Source organism: Lagenorhynchus albirostris, chromosome 4 (genome assembly GCF_949774975.1).
Source record: "Lagenorhynchus albirostris chromosome 4, mLagAlb1.1, whole genome shotgun sequence".
Lineage (NCBI taxonomy): Eukaryota > Metazoa > Chordata > Mammalia > Artiodactyla > Delphinidae > Lagenorhynchus > Lagenorhynchus albirostris.
The window spans coordinates 95,300,345-95,313,045 of record NC_083098.1 but is presented as its reverse complement, the minus strand read 5'-3'; the positions used below and the strand labels follow the sequence as shown (position 1 = coordinate 95,313,045).

The 12,701-nt window shown below is 37.8% G+C and overlaps 1 protein-coding gene across 1 annotated transcript in view; it reads left to right on the top strand.

The window, feature by feature from the left end:
- Positions 1-11,762, top strand: part of STIM2 (stromal interaction molecule 2) — a 168,639-nt gene extending 156,877 nt beyond the window's left edge. Inside the window, exons 11-12 of the mRNA XM_060148403.1 lie at positions 5,427-5,697; positions 10,331-11,762. Coding sequence (XP_060004386.1) covers positions 5,427-5,697; positions 10,331-10,808 — 749 coding nt within the window. The 3' untranslated portion in view covers positions 10,809-11,762. The remainder of the gene's footprint in view (positions 1-5,426; positions 5,698-10,330) is intronic.
- The last annotated feature ends 939 nt before the right edge of the window (positions 11,763-12,701 follow it).

Genomic DNA, 12,701 nt, shown 5'->3' with positions numbered 1-12,701 from the left:
TATAGTGTTTTACTGAACTATCTTAAAGGAACTTCCTTTTTTTTCTTCCCTCCAGGGAAACACTTTGTGAGGAGTAGGAGTGCTCCTCAATATGATTTCTCTTGCTTCTGGCAGTAGTTTCAAGGGCTTCACCTACTCAGGACCATCTTTTTTTTTTTGTTAACCTTTCGGATTTGGGTTTCACAGACCCTTCTGGTAGTATAAACTTGAACTCCAGGGTAATATGAGTTAGTTTGTATTGAGTTTGAGTATTGAGCACCCAGCATATTGAGTTTTTCATAAGAACCTTTTTAAATTCCAGTATCCAGAGAACATTCATTGAAGGAAGTCCCCTTGTTCATTGGTCAGATTTCTTTTCAGTACACCCTCCCACTGAGGAATGCAGCCATCTAGGCCCAGGCTTTTATCCAGAACACTCACAATTCCTATTCCTCACCTTCTGTGGGCTTAAGATGTCATTTATGTCCCCAAATTAAAGCGCAAACCCTTAAATTACTGAGACCGAGAACCTCCCACAGCAGTTCCAACATCACTCACAGGCCTACTAACTCTGACTTTTAGTCTTTGTGTTTTGGCATCCAAGAATTTTCTCTTCTTCCTTGCAAACTCAGCTATGCATTTAAAACTGTTGTTATATTTTATTCAGCATATTGAAGTACTTGAGGCTATTTAAAGTGTGTGGTTGGGGGTTGGAAATGGTGGTCAGGTTATCTTTGACTGCCATATTGCTAGAACCAGAAGTCCCTATATTACTTATTATTTTTGGTTGTTGGTGGTGGGGGGGGGACCCCCTTATTCAAAACCAAATTTTATCTTCTTTGCCATAAGAAAATACAGTTTGCAAAATAGTGTCTTATTAAATTGTTATGCTCCTGTATATAATTATTGATATTAGAATGAAAAATCACCTCAAATAAATTTCTGTACAGTGAACTTCAGTGTTTCATTTAGCTACTCTTATAAATCACAGGTAGGGATGGCTGTCGGCTTTCATTGAGAATTAATAATAGCCTGGAGGTACTATTAAACATGTTCACCTTTTGTATAGGAGAGCTTGTTACAAGGTCAAAGTGAACTGCTTTTTAATCCTACGTGAGTTTTGTGGTGTTGGCAATATGTAAGAAGAAAATTTTTTCAAATTTTTTGAAAAATCACCTCAAATAAATTTCTGTACAGTGAACTTCAGTGTTTCATTTAGCTACTCTTATAAATCACAGGTAGGGATGGCTGTCGGCTTTCATTGAGAATTAATAATAGCCTGGAGGTACTATTAAACATGTTCACCTTTTGTATAGGAGAGCTTGTTACAAGGTCAAAGTGAACTGCTTTTTAATCCTACGTGAGTTTTGTGGTGTTGGCAATATGTAAGAAGAAAATTTTTTGAAAGGATTGTAGAGTTGTAAACATTTTCTAGATGTGACCCATTTATGAGTCTCATCTTTATGTTATATTCTTTATTGGATTACTTAGAATTTTCCTCATATAAACTATTTGCTTTGTATTTAAACCTTCTTCATGCGGTATCTTTCCATCTTTGTGAGTAATACAAAAAAAATTTTTCCAAGCGGGGAATCCTGATTCTTCTCAGCCCTTCGCATCACACCTAGTCATGGCTGAATGTGGCTGTGTTTTACTGTGTATACCAAGTAACCAGTGACTGATGAGAATGGCTGTATTATATGCTAAGAGTTGTAGAACTTAATCATCTGTGTCAGTCTGGACACATTCTTTTAGTATTTGTAGGATATTGTTTCTTCTTTGACAAAGTGAGAACATCGGACTAAAGATTTCCAGGGTTTCCTCCAGTTCTGTAATCTATGAATCATTATAAATAAGTAAGGGAAAATTCTAATGTTTGTCTACTAAATTATAAATAGTTTCATATTATATAATTTGTGTTTGGAAAAAGCCTTGTATGGTATTTATGGAGGTAGTCAAATATTCTGAAAATATTCCCTTTAATTTTACCCATTTTCTTTTTTTTTTTCCCAGTCAAGTTATTTCAGTGGCTGTTTCTGTTTGAATTGTTTGTTAATTCACTCAGTAAATACTTACTGTACATCTACTTTTTTTAAAAAATAAATTTATGTATTTTATTTTTGGCTGCGTTGGGTCTTAGATGCTGCGTGTGGGATTTCTCGAGTTGTGGTGAGCGGGGACTACTTTTTGTTGCGGTGCATAGGATTCTCATTGCAGTGGCTTCTCTTATTGCGGAGCACGGGCTCTAGGTGCGCAGGCTTCAGTAGTTGTGGCTTGCGGGCTCTAGAGCGCAGGCTCAGTAGTTGTGGTGCACGGGCTTAGTTGTTCTGCAGCTTGTGGGATCTTCCTGGGCCAGGGCTCGAACCTGTATCCCCTGCATTGGCAGGCGGACTCTCAACCACTGCGCCACCAGGGAAGCCCTGTACATCTACTTTTTGTCTGGCATTCTGCTAGTTGTGATTCAGTGTTGAACATGGTACACAGTTATTTCCTTCATGAAACATGCAGTCTAATGGAGGACAGACAAGAGCAATGCACTAAGTTATGTCATGGGGAAATACACTTTGGTGTTGCCATGTGAGCACAAGAGGGCAAACACTGACCTTAAATTTGGAGGGGTTGGGAAACTTCCTGGAGGAACTGCTCTTTAAGTGAAATGGGAGGTCAAGGGAGAGATGAGATGAGGAAAGAAGGTATGGAGATACTCTGATACTTCTGGGAGCTGAGTGAGGTATATTGTTCCTAGTATTCCTATAACAGAGAAGAGGGACACTAGTTCCAAATTAGAGGCTAGATAAATAGGGCATTCTAAGCCATGTTAAGGAGTTTGACTTTATCCTAATCCTAGAAGTAATGGGAGCAACTTAAGGGTTTTAACCAATAAAATGTCATATTCCTTTTCCATTTTAAAATGATCATGCAGGTTGCAGTATGGAGAATAAGTTGGAGGAGAAAGATCAGTTATTATTCTGGTGCAGTAGTCCAGCATAATACAGCAGTGATTTGTTGAGGGGGAAGTGGAGAGATGTGAGAGATACCCAGGAGGTAGAACTGGAAACACTTTATGATTAACTAGATGTGGTTTATGATGGAGGAGGAAGAGTCAAGAACGTCTGCGTTTCCAATTCAGATAACTAAGTGAGTGGTGGTGTTTTTTTTGTTTTTTTTTTGTTTTTTTTTACACCAAGGTGTAAGGAACATAGAAGAAGGAGTGGGTTTGGGAGGAAAATGTTGAATTCAGTGTGGGTATCTGTGGAACACCCAAATGTCAAGTAGGCAGTTGATTGTGAAGTCCTAAAGTTTAGGAAAAAGATTAAAAGCTAGAGTCACAGATTTGGACTTCTATAGACTGCAAAGGGTAATTGGAGTAATGGGAGTGGATGAAATTTCTTGAGAAGAATAAGTGGAACAAGAATAACAAGGCCTAGAACAGAACTTCGGAGACAAACAATTAAGGGACAGTAAAGGAAGAGGTGAGAATGTTGTTGGAGAGGTCAAGGAAAGGATAAACTAATAATGTCACGTGCTGGTCCAGTGTCAAGGAAGGATGGAGATACTCACTGAATTTAGCAATGAGGAAGTTTATCATAACTTTGTTAATGATAGTTGCAGGGAAATTGTATGGAAGCACTTTACCATTTCTTTGATGAATGAGTGAAGATAAAGTAGTATAGAAAGCAACATAGATCATTTACATAAAAGGGAAGAGAGATGTCAGCTGAAAACAGTCTGAGGGTAGAGGAGGTTTTCTTATTGCTGTTGTTGTTTATCTGTTTGTTTCTCAGGTTTGTTTTTTCAACTTTTTTAAAAAATAAATTTATTTTATTTTTATTTTTGGCTGTGTTGGGTCTTCGTTGCTGCACGCGGACTTTCTCTAGTTGCTGCGAGCGGGGGCTACTCTTCCTTGCAGTGCGTGGGCTTCTCATTGCAGTGGCTTCTCGTTGCAGAGCACAGGCTCTAGGTGTACGGGCTTCAGTAGTTGCGGCACGCAGCCTCAGTAGTTGTGGCGCATGGACTTAGTTGCTACGCAGCATGTGGGATCTTCCCGGACCAGGGCTCGAACCCATGTCCCCTGCATTGGCAGGCGGATTCTTAACCACTGCGCCACCAGGGAAGCCCCCTGTTTTTTTAACTTTTATTTTTAAGTGCCAATGGGAAATAGAAGAGGAGAAGATGAAGATAAAGGCAGCAAAAGGGATAAACAGTAGATAAGGTCCTTGAGTTTAGGGTAGAGAATGGGACAGATAGTGGAAGGAACAGAATGTGTGAACTAGAAAGGTAGGAATGTTAGAATCTAAATTATCTGATGTCTTAAGCTTATTATTTCAAAAATGAAGCAATTCTGAATGATGGCAAGACCAAGGCATGAGAGTGGGTGGTGGAGTAGAGTAGAGGTGAATGTCTTGTGAGAAGAGATGAAAAACATGATTGGTTAAGGTGTTCATCTTACAGATGAGATGGCTCAAGCTGGTGAGAGGTTGGATGGACTGGTAAGAGAGAGACTAAGCAGGAAGTGACTAGTGAAGTGGAGATGAGAGATTCACGTGGCTTAATAGCGTGTGTCAAAGGAACATGTTTTTATAAAGGGAGTGAGGGTTTACAACAATATTGGGGAGTGAGAAGGCCGTCAATCTGTTGTTCTGATGCTGCAGCATGTGAGGTATGAAGAATGAACGGCTTCAGCTTGAGATCAGTATTCTTAGGAGAGCTATGTTTCCATTAAGGCAAAGAAATGAAGTGCCCATTCAATGAAGATTTAAGCACATAGGGGAAGTTTGTCTACTGTCTGCGTGGGTCTAGACTGAGACTGGGAGCAGAAACAAGGTAATCTAAGACTTCTGGTTAGTTCCACAATAGTCAGTGTTCAAAAAACAAGTTTTTATCTGACCTTTGCCTAAAAAATAGTGAGACTATATATACAGTATTTAAATGATCCTTGATTTAAAATTTCTCAAAGTTCAAACAAGTTGTGCTGTCTCAAAAGATATTTGTTGAAAAATCCAACCTGTTTTACTGAATAGTTTTCTCGTCTTTCAATGTTAAAATTCATTAAAATATTTGCAATAAAGTACAGATTCCTTTTAAATATGCTTTATTGATTTTTAAATATAAGAATTTGTTATCTTGGGTAAATGTTTAAGCCTTTATGGTTAGTAATGTCAGATTTTGTATTTAAAACCACATGTGTTTATATGTTCACTTCTGTTTATTTTTTAGACCTGTTTTTATTTTTGTTACATTTTTTTTTTACTTCTTAACTTTCCTGAGAAGCAGCTTTACAGGTGATAGAGGATGGTAATATTTGTACAGTTACTTCAACAAAGGTAGATTCAATGGTGACAAAGGTAGATTAATCACATCAGTTCTCTTTGGTGTGTCTCTGTAGTGTGCATGAAAGGAGCATTGGATTTTATGAATGTTTTCATTTATTTCCGCTTGGCTTTCAGGGACCATGGCTAAACCTGCCGGATCACTGGCCAGAAGCAGCAGCTTGTGTCGCTCCCGCCGCAGCATCGTTCCGTCCTCGCCGCAGTCTCAGCGAGCTCAGCTTCCTGCACATGCTCACCCGGCACACCCCCGGCATCCCCACCACCCCCAGCACACACAGCACTCCTTGCCTTCCCCTGATCCAGATATCCTCTCGGTGTCAAGTTGCCCTGCTCTTTATCGAAATGAAGAGGAGGAGGAGGCCATTTACTTCTCTGCTGAAAAGCAATGGTATTGGCAATGAATGATATACAGTATGTGTTGGGCTGGGTGGGTAGGAGTGGTATGTTGTGTTAATTTTCTACTGCTGCGTAACAGGTTACAACAAACTTTAGTGGCTTCTAACAACACCCATTTATTAGCTCTCAGTTCTGTATGCCAAAGTCCAAGCTTGGTGTGGCTAGGTTTTCTGCTCAGGGTCTCACAAATCTAAAATCAAAGTGTTGGCTGGGCTTTATTCTTATCTGGGGCTAGGGGGCCTCATCAAAGCTCACTTGGTTGTGGCAGAATTCAGTTCCTCATGGTTACAGTACCATGGTCCTGGTTTCTGTGCTTGCTCTCAGCTGGGGGCTGCTCTCAGATTCTAGAGGCTGCCTGCTCTTCCTTGCCATGTGTGGCCTCTATCTTCAAAGCCAGCAACAGAGAATTTCCCTTCTTTCAAATCCCTCCTTTGCTTTGAATCTCTGCTTTCCTTTATCTCTGATCTCTATACACAAATTTAAAAGGCTTACCTGGATAATAATCTCTCTATATATTAAGATCTACTAGTTTGGGCCTTAATTACACCTGCAGAATCCCTTCATAGCAGCACCTATGTTAGTGTTTGATTAAATAACTAACTGGGAGAAGATGTGTGCACACCAGAGCTGGGAATTGGGGGACCATCTTAGAATTCTGACCACCACACACATAGGATATTTTGAGATATAACTGCTTAGAGGCTATTGCACACAATTGACTCAAGTCTCAGAATATAAACTTGTCTAACGAACAGTTTCATATGTAAAATATAAAGGCATGAGCTTAAATATACTTGAGCACAAGGAAACATTAAATATGACTGACTGAGGTTTAAAAATATTTGTTGCCAATTAATGATTTGTTCTGTTATGTGCTAATACTTGCGAGCAAGCAGTATCAGATGCAAAAGATTTAAGAAAATGTCAGGAACTTAAAGGAGGAAATTATATTCATAACACTTCTTTTTTTTTTTTTCTATAAAGTAGATATAGCAGCAGTGTATTCTAGTCCAATGAGACCGGTTGCTGTTGGGGATCTCTCTAAACCGTATTCCTCTTTTGGAGCAGTACGGTATTAAGTGACAGAAAAACTGGTATTGGTTTCTGAGTTTGCCATTTAGTAGCCATGTGGCCATGAAGTCTTTACTGTTCTTGTTAGAAAAACAAAACCAGAAGGAATGGGCTGGACACTCGCCATAAGCCCTGGTGGCTCTCTGTCATGTGATTCTTCACACATAATTGTTTCGTCTGCTAGTGAAAGTAAATTTTATGATTAGAAAGTGATTATTATAGCATATTCCTAAGGAGATAGTACAAGTTTTGTGTTGTCATTGCAACTGGAGAATCTGAGGCACCTTTGCTTGGTTAGCACTTTATGACCAGCTTTTTTGTCTAACCTTTGCAGTATAACTGTAGTCACCAGTAAGATGGCTTTACTGACAAAACTAATTTTGTGTGGCTTATGGAAATTAGTAGGAAAACTCTAGAGCTCTGCTGTCCAGTAGAATTTTTTGCACTGATGGAAATGTTCAGCCCTCATTTCAAAGAGCACTGTCAGAAATTCACAGCTAGCTCATAAATTTGAGAAGAATTTGGATTCAGACAACTTCCTCCTCTCCATTTTAGTCTTTTAAGTATTGAACCACCAGAATCCTTACAAAATAATAATAATACAAACATTTACTATTTACCAGTCTTTTATGTTCTATGCATTATTGCACGTATACGCTCGTTTAAACCTTATCTTGAGTTAAGTCTTGTTATACGTGCATTAAACTTACATAAATTCAACTACACGTCACTGTGGGAAAAAAGTAAAAGTAGAAAAATGACATAAATGGTACATACAGTTAAATTCAATATTCTGAAGAATATATGCTCTGGGAAAAATGGGAGATTTTAAGGTGTACTAGACCTGTATTCCAAGTCTGACTAGTTATGCAGAAGAAGCAACACTTCAGATTATTATTTGTTTTGGAATTAGGATATTAGAACTAAAAGTAGTATTAGAGATTGATCAAATACTCTTACCTAGACAAGAAAATTGAGATCTGGTTAAATTAATTGATTTGCCCAAGATTGTACAGCTAATTAATGGCAGGACCAGGACAGGAATCTAGGTCTCCTAAATTAGGTCAGTATTCTTTTCACACATTATTTAGATTTTAGAAGCTAGTTTTTAAAATATTTTTAACCTAGTTTAGAATTTCACACACAAAGCAGCCAAACCACATAACAGAATAGAAAGTAAATTCATAAAATTTTGACTAGATCAGCTTCTGGCTCTGGAAGCTGAAGGAACAGTGAACAGCTTCAGGGAACAGTGATATATGCTGTTTGATTAATGGACATCTACTCCAAAAAGAAGCCTTGCAGAAAACTCCCTACCAGTGATTGATTTCTGAGTCATTTCTTCCTATCTGAACTGCCCCTTGCCCTCTGTTAGCACTATCCATTATCAATTGTAAGAGCATTTGAAAAATTATGCAGTACATGTAACTGTATAAAATGAAAGCATTATTTAAGTCTTTATTTGCCCAGGAGATTTTATACCTTCTGAAAGCTTGTAGTGTAATAAAGACAGTCTTCACATGTATGTGTGAGTAAAGTTCATAGAAAAGACTAAATACATTTAGCAGTCTAATATATAACTGAAGTGTGGTATTAACAAAATACATGTCAAAATCAATAAACATGCATATCATAACATGGATAATGGTAGTAATCATAGGTCATCCAAGGTGAGAGAGCATTCAATTCATTTACTCTATAAATATGAATTTAGTCCTTGCTGTGTGCCGTGTACTTGCTAATAACTTGAGCTGCCAAGACAGGTGAGACAAGGTCCTGGCCTAGTTCCAGCTGGTAGATGATGATCATATGTGTTCCTGCCTTTCTGTCTTCAGCTCTCTTCCTTCTCTCACCTTATTTCTTTTGCCAGTTACTTTTTACCTTGACTCTGCTTTTCATTTCGTAATCATTCTGTTCATAGAGTGAACGCTATTCATCTCAGGTATGGTACATTCAAAAATGAATAAATTGTTATCCCTATTCTTCAGAATTTTCCTCCCTCCCTCCCTTCCTTCTCTTCTTATCTTTTCTTCTCTTTTTCCTTCCTCCCTCCCTTCCTTTCTTTTCCCTCCCTCCCTCCCTCCTTCCTTTCTTCCTTCCCTCCCTCTTTCCCTTCCTCCTTCCCTCCCTCCCTTCCATACTTACTAAATATCCACTATGAGCTTGTCACTATTCCAGAGAATACAAAAGTTAATAAGACTTCCTGCCCTCATTGTCTCCTTTCTTCTGGGGAAACTGACTATAAATAAGTTAATATAAAATATTTTAGGTAGTGATAAGTTCTGGGATGCTAAACAAAGACAGGTAAAAGGAAAGAGAATGCTGCTTTGGATAGGGTAGTTAGGAGAAGCATCTCTGGAGAGAGAGCATTTGAGTCATGTGGAGATGGAGGGGAAAAAAGATGAGGCAGAGGGAACAGCAAGTGCAACAGCCCTGAGGGAGTCGCAAGATTGGCATGTGGCAGGAACAAGGAAGAGGCAGAAGATGGTACACCGTGCAGCTGGAGGGATAGCCGTGGACCTGACCATGCAGGGCTTTGCGGCCTTTGGCAAGGACTTTGCGGTTTAGCCTAAGTGTGTGAGGAAGCATTGGAAAGTTTTGAGCAAGAGATTATTGTGCTCTGATTGAATTTTTAAAAACCACTTTAAGGGCTGTGCAGAGAAGTAACTCAGAGGGAAGAACAAGAACGGAAGCAGGGAGACGAATTAGGAAGCTATTGCTATCATTGAGGTAACTGGTGGGGCAGGAAGAAGGATGGTAGCAGTGGGACAGGAAGAAAAGGGTGGGTTTGAGGTATAATTTGAAGGAATAGCTGATAGCATTTACTGTACGTTGGCTTTGGGGTTGTAAACTTTATTTTTTCCAGTCTTCTTTATTTCTCTTGCCACTGTGGAAAAGAGGGAAAAATCACAAAGGAATAAACTTGTGATAATTTATTGAATGTCTACTTTAAAAAAATAGCTCAATATCATTACCTTTCACCTGCCATCCACTCCCCACCCCAGTGTATCTCACCTCTCTTCCCTTCAGTTTTAAACTTGGGAGAGCTTATATTTTAGCTTAGTATATTCGTTTCTTCCTTCCTTAGGAAGCTATATTTAATCAATTTAATGACTAAACAGTAAAGGGAGAAGGTGGTGACTAAAATTCATCTTTTCAACTATATGTCAACTATGTGATTTAGAAAGAAAAATTTTCAGTGTTGAAACAAAACACAGAAGTAGCTGAAATGATAAAAACCTGTAAAATTTAAACATTTTCATTTCTCTGACAATTGAAGAAGGTGTAACTTTAAGTTATAATATTTTCTAGATTGGAAGGTATCATTATCATAGTGTATGTTAAAAATTAAACATTTTGATAAGTCATATTATTTAAAGTAGTAATTTTCTAAATTTTGTTGAAATGTGTATAGAATTTTAACATCTCTCCCTTTAATATTTTGATAGCTTAAACAGTGGAAGATGTTTTGGTTAGAATTAGTTAGAAGGTCTACCAGTACCCTTAAGAAACATACTGATTTAAAATTTTACCTTTGCCTCTATCTCATCCAGGGAAGTACCAGACACAGCTTCAGAATGTGACTCCTTAAATTCTTCCATTGGAAGGAAACAGTCTCCTCCTTCAAGCCTTGAGATATACCAAACATTGTCTCCACGAAAAATATCAAGAGATGAGCTCTCTCTAGAGGATTCATCCAGAGGAGATTCGCCCATAGCTGCAGATATCTCCCGGGGTTCTCCTGATTGTGTAGGTCTGACAGAAACTAAGAGCATGATCTTCAGTCCTGCAAGCAAAGTGTACAATGGCATCTTGGAGAAATCCTGTAGCATGAACCAGCTTTCCAGTGGCATCCCGGTACCTAAACCTCGCCACACATCATGTTCCTCAGCTGGCAATGACAGCAAACCAGTTCAGGAAGCCCCAGGTGTTGCCAGGATAAGCAGCATCCCACATGACCTTTGCCATAATGGAGAGAAAAGCAAAAAGCCATCAAAAATTAAAAGCCTTTTTAAGAAGAAATCTAAGTGAACTGGCTGACTTGGTGGAATTCCATTCAAGTGGCATCTTTAAACTTTTATCTCCCATCCTTCACTCCTCTTTTTTTGTTTTAATTTTAGGAATGTAACTCCATTGGGGCTTTCCAGAGTGGATGCCATAGTGGAATGTCCTTAAGAGCAACTGTCTACTGTCTGCTTATTTAAATGACTATATAATCAATTTGTCAAGCCAGTTATTACTGAAAAATCATTAAGAGATGAGACAGTTTACAGTCATTTTTGCCTATTTATTTCTGCTTTGTTATTAGTGATATATATACAACATTTTGTTGAGAGCCACTATGGACTTAACAAGCTTTAATGGACTAGTAAGCCAGCATGGGCTTGCAAAAATTTCTTGTTTACCAGAGCATCTTCTTATCTTTCCACAGAGCTATTTACATCCTGGACTAAAATAACTTAAAAGGAGTAAAACTAATTGCACTACTGTTTCTCAGACTGGAAAAATATCTCTGCAAGTGAAACTGTATAGAGTTTATAAAATGACTATGGATAGGGGACTGTTTTCACTTTTAGATCAAAATGGGTTTTTAAGTAGAACATAGGGTTTCTAATTAACTTGATTTCTGGAAATGAAAACCCACGCTTTTATTATGGGAAGCTTCTTTAAATGCATTTAACATTATAAAGTTTCAAGTCCTGCTGTAAAGACCATGTTGTTTTGTTTTTCCCAGGGCTTTCACTGTGATTTTCTGCATTGCAGGCTGTATGATAAAATATAAATAATTTAAAGAGAGAGGCTCTTGATTCCTTACACAAAGTGGAAGAGTTAAAACTTGATTGAAGGACTTAAAACATTCACAAGCATATACTAAACTAGGGGGATGTGGGGATTCAGGCACTTGTTTACAGACTCAATAACTGCAAAGATTTATGGTTTGTGAAAAACTTGTACTGTGGAAAAGATAATAAATCGAAGACATTATTTTGTGGGACTGTGCTGATTTTTGTTGATAACACTCCACTAAGAACACTATATATTTTTTGGAGAGCTGTGTAAGCTGTCTTCTTGCTTAACTGCAATATAAGAAATAGTGATGTTTTGGAAGTAAGTTGTCAACAAATTTCTTTCTATTTTATATTGTTTGTCATATTTTTATGTAGTTTGAAATGTTTAAATGTTCTAATATCAAGATTAACAAATATAAATTTATGGTGCATTTAGATTGTATTGTATTTATAAAGTTTGGGGTTTGTTAAACTGATAGCTTATTATAAAGGTAACTTTTACTGTGAAGATTGTCCCATGAGTAACAAAGTACATTAACATCTGGGGAGTTTCTGCTTAAACTGCTTCTTTTAAAAATTCAGTCAGAATGATCTGGTTAATGCAATGTGGATGGACATTTAGGTGAACAACTGATGCATATTAGCTAGAATGGTTTTTCAGCTTTGTGGCTGAAATATATAATGTCCAACTCAGTCCTGTTTAGATGAAAATGCTGATTGATAAACAATCATCATTCAAGATTTGCTCCAAAGAAATACTTTACTAAGAATATGAACAGTTTCCCAAAGTTTCCTGTAAATTTTATGTACTTCAGTGCCATCGTTAAAAACTGTTAAGGTCTTGAATGATATTTATATATGCAGATATTTATATATTTAATAGACAGTGCTTTGAGGGCAAAAATTGTTTGACTGAAATGAACATAGTGTTTTAGACTAATTATAAGGTAAGTTAACCTGAAAGGTCAAGAGTTGAGGAACACAGACTCTAAAGCTGTTTAGGAAGGGGAAAAATTGTGCATGAAGAATTGAAAAGCGCCCTGGAAAGTTTCTTCAGAGTGAAGGGAATACCTAATCTTCTTTCTCCTTCTCACAACCAGGCAGGAGTTCTTCCCTTTGAGAATTGCAAAAGGGA